Genomic DNA, 9,670 nt, shown 5'->3' with positions numbered 1-9,670 from the left:
CCCCCCCCCCCCCCCCCCCACCCGGCACACACACACACACACACCATCAAACTTATTTCTACTATTAGCTTTAAAGCTTTAAGTTCAAGAATTCCAGGAGCTCAAGATATGGAAAAGGAAAAAGATAAAAGCTGCATTCTTTACCAGTGAGAAACTTAGAGCAATAGCTTCTAAATATCTGATTTGTAAAGTTAGTCACTAGAACACCACAATCATAGGGGAGTACAATGAAGTATTTAATTTGATTATTGAGATTATAGATTAAACAATCTACTATTTTATATGTTTGGTAAAGAAAACAGATTATGTAGTGCCAATTTTATGTAGTGATTTTAGTAGGGAAAACACAATATTATTTGGGTAATTAGTAAACACATTCTAGCTTATTTACACCAATAAATACTAAGCTTTACCAAACGTCACCATTTAATTAAAACTAATTAACTAAACCCCAATCCTAAGCTAAGATTCTAATAAGCAAAAAATTTTGCATTTAGATTAAATACAACTCATATTCCCTATTTTATAGAATCGGAATCACAAGTTCTACGCCCCAGAACGGAAAGCGGATAAGATTTTGGTGGAACAAATGAATCAATAAGCAAAAACCCAGACTAGAATTTGGAAGCAAGTGAGTAGATATGCATACCTCATAATCGGTGGTGTTTGTGAAGACAGTGGGAAGAGAGCTGCAGAGAGGGCGAGTGGGTATCCTGGAATTGCAAGAAGCCAAACGGCGAATTATCAAAGCAGTGGGCGGAATGGGCGTCGAAAATTTAGGGTTTGAGAAGGCAAGGAAAGATTTTGGGGAGTAAACATTGCAAGTTTTGATAGGATTGTACGGGACTAGAAATGAGAGAGCTGCTGCTGCTGAGGAAGTGGCCATTGATGAAGTCATGAAGATAGCAGTTATTGTGGTTACTGGCTATCACCCAATATACACTCATTTTCAGTCTCAATTTTATCTCTCCTTGTTTATTTTTATATATTTGAAATCTTCATTTTTTATAAACAAAGGAAAATACATACTCACTATCAACAAATCATATAGAAGACACAAGCTACTTTCTCAACCTACTAAACCCAAAGAGTTAATCATCGCCTCCACTAAAACTTGAACCCACGCACTCATTTACACATGGGAATGTAAACCTGATGCCACTAGACGTCTAGTTTACAAGATCTTTGGCAAATTGTCATCTTTAGTCTTCATAAGTTAACAAAGAGAAAAATATCAATTAAATTCATAAGAGAGGCATAAGTGCATAACTAAGATCAAATTAGTTTTTTTTTTTTTTTAATTTTTTTTTAATTTGTTAAATTTTTTTTTTTTTTTGTTTAAAGATCAAATTAAAGTATCGGCCTATCAGCCCAAATATATAGACAAACATGTTACATTTTGGGCTATTTTCCTCAAGAAATATGGGCTGATAATTCCTATTGGATCAAAAACCATTCAAGCAACCCAACCAATAATATGTGGCAATTTATATCATGGATTAGGATCCACATAGCATTATGGACCATGAATTGAAACGACGAGGTACTTAATTCATATTCATAAGGTACAAAATTTCATAACAAAAAAAAAAAAAAAAAAAAAAACACAACACAACACAACACAACACAACACAAGACACATAGTATTATGGACCCTGGATTGAAATGACGATGTACAGAATTCATACTCATAAGATATAGAATTTCATAACGCAGAATACAAAAAAATCATAACAAATGACACATACACATGTTATATATTTACTTATTTTTAAAATTTGATTTAGGTACATAATTTCACAACACAATACCCATAAAATGAACTTTCGATATATTATAAAATGAACCTTTATCTGGCATATCGCAACATGGACCAAATAATAATTTGCCGTTATTGATCATTCAGATACAAGAATTATATTTCATTAATTTGACCACTTCTTTTGAGAAATTTATTTAAAGATGATTTTGCTTGGCAATTTTATTATTGAGTACATTTTTTTTAAGACCTATGTGGAGTGAATGCAAGTTTTGAAAAATATTATCAACATCAAATTAAACGCAAGAGCTAGTCATAAAATTGTTTGAGTGAATCTAATGGTGGATTTAGTAACTACTCCGTATAATTTACTTCCAATACAATACATTTTAAGAGGAGTCGTTGAAATACGGATGTAAACAAATAGCAAGGATTTTGCGGTTCAGTGGCACCAAATTACTTCCTCATATAGGAGGTTGTGGGCTTGAGCTTCAGTGAAATCGATATTAACTCTTTGTGCTTTAATAAATTGAGAAAGTAGCTATGAATATATATTGCATTGTAATAGAGTAACGTTTGATTAAAGCTTGCATAAATGGACTAGTTATATTACTGCCCCAGTCATAGCACAAGTGAAAGGTAACTAGTTAATTAAGAGTGAAGGGGTATTTGGTTGGATGGAAAATATTTTCCCTTGAATTTGATGAAAATTAGATTTTCTTTTGTTGGTTGGATGTAAAACATTTTCTTTGATTACCCTTTGATATTTTGTTTTTCATGAAAAATAAGGAAGACAATTATAGCCTCACCAATTATGGCACGTTAAGCACACCAGCAATGCTCAGTTGGCGCGTTGGCGACCACTCTCATTTATTGCTTTTTATTTTTTATTTTTATTTATTTTTTCTTCATTTGTCCTTTTTACTTGGATCCTAAAAATTTGTGGAAAAACTAGTGTTATTGTGGGGATGATGTATAAATGTGAGAGTAGGGGGGAAGTGACATAGGAGCAGTAGATGGACAGTGTGGGGGGCAAAGTGGTCAGTGAGTCAGGTCAGGGATGGGTCAATCATGATGCAATGAATTACTAAATCATTGAATGATATTTGGTCCCTCCCCCACCCCTCTGCCTTCTGCAACAATTACTCACTTTTTTCATCAATTAAATTGCCAACACACTTCACTTCACTTTACATCAAAATAATCCCATTTTTTCTTCATCTCTCCACAATTCTGCACCTCACACTGCCTTAATTAGCTTGCATCAACTCTCTCTCTCTCTCTCACTCACACATACATATACTTTCCTTTTACATTACCACAATGGCACAATAACATTATATTCATTCTATGTAAGTGCACAACCAATCTATGTAAATTAATGAGTACATGTTCTTATTGTGATTAAGTGCTTTATTTTAGCCATATTAGTCAAATTTTGTATAGCATAAAGGCTATTTATTACACGTAGATGAGGGCAATGAACCCAAAAAGTTTGGACTGGGTGCATTATATTGTTGTAAAAATCAGCTTAAGCGTCCCTAGACCGAGTGATTTTTATCATTAGGTAGACATTAGTCGGCCGACTAAATAGGTGCCCAACTCAGTCAATCCGATCGAGTTTGTGTGTGTGCGTGCGCGAGCGCGTAATGTGTAAACTGTTGTGTTTTTCTTACTATTTTTACTTGCCTGCCTAGGTGCTAAGCACCCATTGTGTGCCCAATTAGCACCTAGCGCTTTCTACAACATTGTTAAGTGTAACACCAAAGAGAATGTTTATCTAAAAATTAATTTGTAGACTAAATTTTTCTCAAAAAATAAAATAAAATTGTAGACTATATAAATTTTTTGGGGAAATCATTTTTATTTTTGAATAATTGTGAAAAATGATCAACATTTTTATTCCAAAAGAGGATCAGATTCATGAGTCACTGTCCATGCTGAGAAGCAAACAGACCCCTTTACTTCCCCCCAAATACTAGCTGCCTAGATAGACTCCTTTAATTACTTGCCCCCCAGATCAGACGGCCAAATTAGATAGAAAGATGAAATTGAAGGCAGGGTGATCTTGACACGCGTCCATTTTCGCAGATACGTACACTGAGACTAAATGATAGTGTAATGATGCTTTTAAGTATTAATTTTGGCAACATTATTGTTGGGCGGTTAAAGAATAAAAACACAACCCCCAACCACTGCCAACTCTCAGCTGTCGCAACTGCATGCAACACTTTTCTGCAGATCAGAGCTGCACCAACAATGGCCCCTATTTCTAACGTATATACAAATGCAAGGTTATGTATATATATACGTATATACTATGTGTGTAGCATTGGGGTGGGTGGGTAGGTTTAGGTTGTTTGTTGTTATGTTAATGGGTAAAAATTTTAATTTGACTTTCCATTATCTACTCTTAAAACTTGCATGGCTTACCACTAATCTACTATTCAATCCTGTATCATTGTCGATAATCTATTATTCAGGAGTCAATTGAGTTGTCTGTGCGATTATATGAAATTTATCTATCCACCAATAAGGCGTAATAGCAATAAGTAAACCATTGAGGTTAGGGGTTGAATCACATAATTGATGTTCCGTTATCTGTTGAATTATTATTGTCCCTTGGGAATCAGTTGGAGGCTAATTATATATACAGCAATTAAGGGGATTAGGGTGTGTGTAGCCGTGTAGGAGTTGAAATTTTGTCAACTTTTATCGGATGTTTTTAATGTTAACTGACAGACTGAGGTTGATCATTCTAGTTGTCTGTCATCTTAGCTTACAAAAATTTTAATGAATAGGTACGTACTATACAGTCTGACCAATCACCTAAACAAGCTACCTTGCTAGCAACCTATATCTAATTCTCTCACTCTGATCTGCACTGCTAATTGCTGCATTTATTCAATCCTACATTTTATAGCTCAAACTTTTACTCTCTAGTCTATTGATTTTCATTTATGGGGAATTTGATGAAATTCATTTTGTGATTTTAACGGATGAAAGACTACAAAAATATATAAATAAATTTAAATTGTTTATATTTGATAGTTTTAAATCAAGCAGGTCAACGATAGACTTGATAAGAAATCAAACTTTAAACTTTGAGGTTTCTCGACTATGCAATCAACTCGATTAAAATTGTTTCATCCTAGAATTAGTTGATTGAATTTTGTCTTTACTCCTTTTTTTTTTTTTTTTTTGGGTGATTGAACCCCAACCTTAAAATTATTATTATTATTATTATTTTTAAAAGGAAGAAGAAAGAAGCTCTTCTTCTTCTTTTAATAATTATTTTTTTTAAAATTAGGGTGACTTGCTAGAAACCTGGAAACATGTAAAGTGGACGAATTAGTTAGTTTAGAGATTCACATGTAATTTTTTTTTTTAAGTTTAGTGATCTAATTGTATTATCGTGTGCAATTTAATGACATATTTGACTATTATTCCTTTAAAAAATTAAAACCTACTGAGTCAGAAATGTCATTGACCTAAGTAAAAATCGTGAGGGTAAAATTGATATATTTTTTAATATTAAATTAAACTCGAATTTGAAAATAGTAGACACAAATTGAATTCAAATAGACCACATGTGCCACATCCATCCAAAATTGGTCCAAGTATTCAATACCCATCTCAATAATTTTCTCATTAGACTATATGTCCCTTTACTCTTATGAAATTTTAAAATCATGAATATTGATGATTGATGAATCTATCAAAGAAGTTCCAAAATCACTATCATATCTATAATTGTTTGTTGATACTCAACACCTTTGGCCTAATAAAATGTGGCAGAGACATCTCAATGCACATGTCCCACAAAGGAATTTGAACACCAAGCCAAACCACCAAATAACTAAACATCCTTCATATATTTATTGAAAGCAACTGTTTACCTGACTTCCCAATAGGATCAATGACTAGTCATATACAAGTTCAAAGAAGAATAATAATATGTATAATTTATGCTCCATACATTTCTTCTCTGATCTACTTATATATTGCATATGATCAACTATAATCAAACACGGAATTTTTTTAAGTAAAAAAGTAAACAATTTATTGGTGTTAATGTATTGACCTAACATAAAAGCATTAGGTAACTAACCCAAATTTATGCATAAGAAATATAAACAATCATGCACGAATAGATAGAACATGGAATGATTTCTACGTGGAAACCTAAAAGAAAAAGTATAGGTCTTTTCAAATGGAATAGAGCCCAAGCTTCACTGTATTTATTAATGATTAGTACATGTACATGATAATATAGAATTTGCAAGCTATCAAATTTGTATTGTATGGGCTAGAGGGAAAGGATGTAACATGAAGTGATATGATATAGAAAACATTATTGGTTGTGGGTGAGAGAATATTGTGTGATATATTGTCCATTCAATTCCCTTCCATAGTCATGGGATTTGGAGTGTCCTAATTTGAACTAGGGAGTGATTAATTCTTGCCAACTGAATTCCCATACTAGTATATATGGAGTTTCGATCTTTAAGATATTGTTTTGTTAAACAGATTTTTAGATAACACTAATTCGTTTGTTTGATTTGTAGGGATAAAAAAATTTATTCTAATCTCTTAGTTTTAAAATGGACTTTAACTTCAAGAATATGAATATGGACTCCAGCTCTTGGACCATAGCCTTCAACACGTACAACTATTAGTCTGACACGAAGAACGTAACGCTAGTACCATGCAAAGCAAGTGGCTAGTCTAACTAGTTCACCTAAGAATATATTATATGTATAATCTAAACAAAATTAAAAAGAACTGAAATCGACTACCCTCATATCTATAATGACATTCAAATATTAAAAACAAAGCAATTCAATAACTTTAATGGTAAAGTGAAAAAATAAAAATAAAAATGAGAGGTATTCCATATATACACGATTGCCAAGACAATGCAAAGAGCAGTAGAATTATTGCTTTCATCAAACACATGGTGGTTCATGAATAGGTAGTGGTACTCTATATATGTATCCATATTGGAATATGTAACCAAGTGAAAAAAGCTGAATTAGAATTTGGCCGTGCAGATTGATAGGTAATATAGAACAAAAGTAATGCACAGATAATGAAACATAAAAAAGGGCATGAAGATAAAAACACATCCTTTTCTTCTTTTTTCATTCTTGTCTTTTTCTTTTTGTTATTTTTCATTTCTTATGTATACACATTTTCCCCATCACCCCCTTTATCAGTTTAATCATCTTTTTCCTCTTAGCTTTCATCTTCTTTTTGTTCCAAAAGTGTTGAGCATGTGACCATGCTTGAGTTGGGATAATTTAGTTTGTACAACATTCCATTAATAATAATTATAATAGTAATAGAAAATTTCATGCCTAAGAACAACCCCAATACTTATTAAGTTTTTTTCTTTTTTTTTGGGTTAGGTTTTGTCTTGCAAAGTGGGAAAGAGGGGGAAAGAAAGAAAAGGACAAAAAAAAAAAAGAATAAGAAAAGAAAAGAAAACCCAACAAGAGAAAAAAAAAGTTGAAGAGACTTTAAACGCGTCCGGTGGGTGTTACTGTTTGGATCGGAGCACCGAGATTTTTTATTTTTTATTTTTCGTGTGGACCCACAAAAAACTCACATTTACGGGGCAAACTAATCTCTTGTATCTCCGCAATATACAGAAAAGCCTAACAAAAATTACTATTGGAGGTGCTCTAATTCACTCTTATTTGAGACCAAGAGCGAAAAGCAAGGGAAAAAGGAAAAAAAAAAATTATGCTTTTCACACCAATAGTTGTGACGGGTGAATGTCTTGTTAACGTCTTGAGGTATCATTGGTTTGCGTGTTCAAATCAAGTAAATGATTTGAACGTTGTTTAATAGATGGATGGATAGCATTTTCTTTTGAAAAAGATGTATGCAAAATTGACTTTTTTAGACACGATATACGTTTAATTGTTGAGTTAAATAGAATTCTGAATATGATTGATGGACTTAAAAAACGTAACACAATTCAACCAATGGATCAGATATGCTACACATAGAATAGGTGAAAGGGGTATATATTCGGTAAAACAATATAATATATGCTTGATTGCATTTAAAACAATATTAAAGGCAAGAGAGCACAAGACTGGTGGTGAGTGAACTTGAACAATGCAACTATTATCTAAACCGGCCTAACGTTAGCCGCTATCAAAGGAGACTAAGATGTCGTGTTCTCCTGTAGTGAGAGAGCGTAGCCATAGAATACCTCGGGAATTAAGCTATGAGTATTCCATGTTTCCACCTTTTCCCCTTTGTTGCTTTCTGTGTTTTGTGCCTACTTGTCTTTCTTTACCTCTCTTTTCTCTACTTTTTTTTTTTTTTTCTTCTTTTTTTTTTTTCCTCACTTTCTTTTTCTTCTCTGCTCTGAAAGTCTCAGTGGGTACCTGATTCTCTTTTCACCAGCTCCCCAGTCAGAGACTACAATGATACCAAAATCATTTCTTCTACCTCTTTTCTTAGCTTCCCTTTTTTTAAAATAATATTTCACCCCCTTCAATTCATTACTGCCCAGAAGGCCTTCCCAGAGTGAACTCAAGATTAGGCTTGTTTGATCTTGTCTCCATTGTAGTAGTTGTAGTGTTTGATGAGTTCATCTCTGCAGACATTCTTTCATAACCCAACCACCTTGGATCCTTGTCATTCTGTCATGTATACATACATATATACAATCATAAGGTAAGGCAGTACACATAAAAGAAGTGTGTGATAAAAGAGATTCCTGAGGACAATTTGACTATATAGCTAGGAATAATATTTACAGATCAGAGAATGTACATCATATTGTACAAGCTAGATGCAGCCTCTTTTTTTTTTTTTAGTGACCAGAAAAACCCGCAACCACTATTCGAAGGGGTATAATGGGTAAATCATGCCTTGTAAACCAAGCCCGCAAAAGACTACAAAGAGATAAACCAGTCTGACCAACTTGGTTGGGGTTAACTGGCCTGACTAACTTAACTGGTTAACTAACATGACCAATTGGCGGGGTTACAGAAAGGGTTTGAGTTTAAACAAAATGGAGAGGACAGAAGAGTATGGAATGGTGATAGCATAGGTTAATCGAGATTAATAAAGCGAGCTTAAATTATCTTTAATTTGACCCCAAAAGCAGACCAGACACCAGAAAATGACATGTTTTTAAGATTGTAATCCCTTTATTTGCTTTAAATTCTGTACCCTTCAAACTTGAAAAATGAGGCGATGATGCCTCCTAGCTAGCCCAGCTTTACAAAAGCTTGTCTTTTTCTCACCCCTTCAGAATCTACTTTACACTGTGATACATGAAGGATATAAGTAAAGTATATATATATATTTTAATTATACCCCCATGCATGGAGAGATAGCCCTTTATACCCCCTATCATATCTTTTCCATCCTTTTTGTCATCAACACTGTTCTTTTAACTTTCCTCATTTACCAAATATAGACCCAACTCCCAAACCTCATTACAATAATAATTAATTTTAAGGGTTAGTTTTGCCTGACTTTTACTGTTGCAAATCGTGAATTTTCTTGTAGTGAAAGAACTCGGGGAAATTAAACAGTATACCTCAGTAGGAAATGGTGTGCTCCCTCTACAGTCACTTGGGTTGCCATGCAACCAACTTTCCCTGCTATGCACAATAAAAGAATATTTGCTATCAGTGGAAGCCATGCACGCAGATGAGAAAGGGGGAGGGGAGAAAAAGGAATGGAAAGCAGACTGAGAAAAAGAAAGACATCTCTTTTTACTGTTTTGTATACATATATATATACTTGTACTTGTATCTTCAAGGGCTCATAAATAAATAAATAAATAAATATATATATATATATATATATATATATATATTTTATTTTTTTTCCTTTGGTGATAGAACGAAAGGTGGGTGGGGGGTTGGGGGGGGGGGG

At 33.4% G+C, this 9,670-nt stretch overlaps 2 protein-coding genes across 3 annotated transcripts in view; both read right to left on the bottom strand.

The window, feature by feature from the left end:
* The window catches only part of LOC116028630 (probable inactive shikimate kinase like 2, chloroplastic), a 3,831-nt gene extending 2,881 nt beyond the window's left edge, over positions 1–950 (bottom strand). The window contains exon 1 of the mRNA XM_031270404.1: positions 650–950. Within this exon, the coding sequence (XP_031126264.1) occupies positions 650–898 (249 nt within the window). The 5' untranslated portion in view covers positions 899–950. The remainder of the gene's footprint in view (positions 1–649) is intronic.
* Positions 951–7,778: 6,828 nt separating this feature from the next.
* LOC116028277 (probable transcription factor KAN2) overlaps positions 7,779–9,670 on the bottom strand; it is a 6,133-nt gene continuing 4,241 nt past the window's right edge. Inside the window, exons 5-6 of one of the 2 annotated variants that reach the window (XM_031269926.1) lie at positions 9,330–9,393; positions 7,779–8,421 (exon numbers count right to left, since the gene is read on the bottom strand). In XM_031269926.1, the coding sequence (XP_031125786.1) occupies positions 8,281–8,421; positions 9,330–9,393 (205 nt within the window). In that variant the 3' untranslated portion in view covers positions 7,779–8,280. The remainder of the gene's footprint in view (positions 8,422–9,329; positions 9,394–9,670) is intronic. The other variant, XM_031269927.1, reaches the window with a different exon arrangement.

The sequence above is a fragment of the Ipomoea triloba genome, chromosome 9, assembly GCF_003576645.1.
Source record: "Ipomoea triloba cultivar NCNSP0323 chromosome 9, ASM357664v1".
NCBI classification, from domain to species: Eukaryota; Viridiplantae; Streptophyta; class Magnoliopsida; order Solanales; family Convolvulaceae; genus Ipomoea; species Ipomoea triloba.
This window is presented reverse-complemented; position numbering and strand designations above follow the sequence as displayed.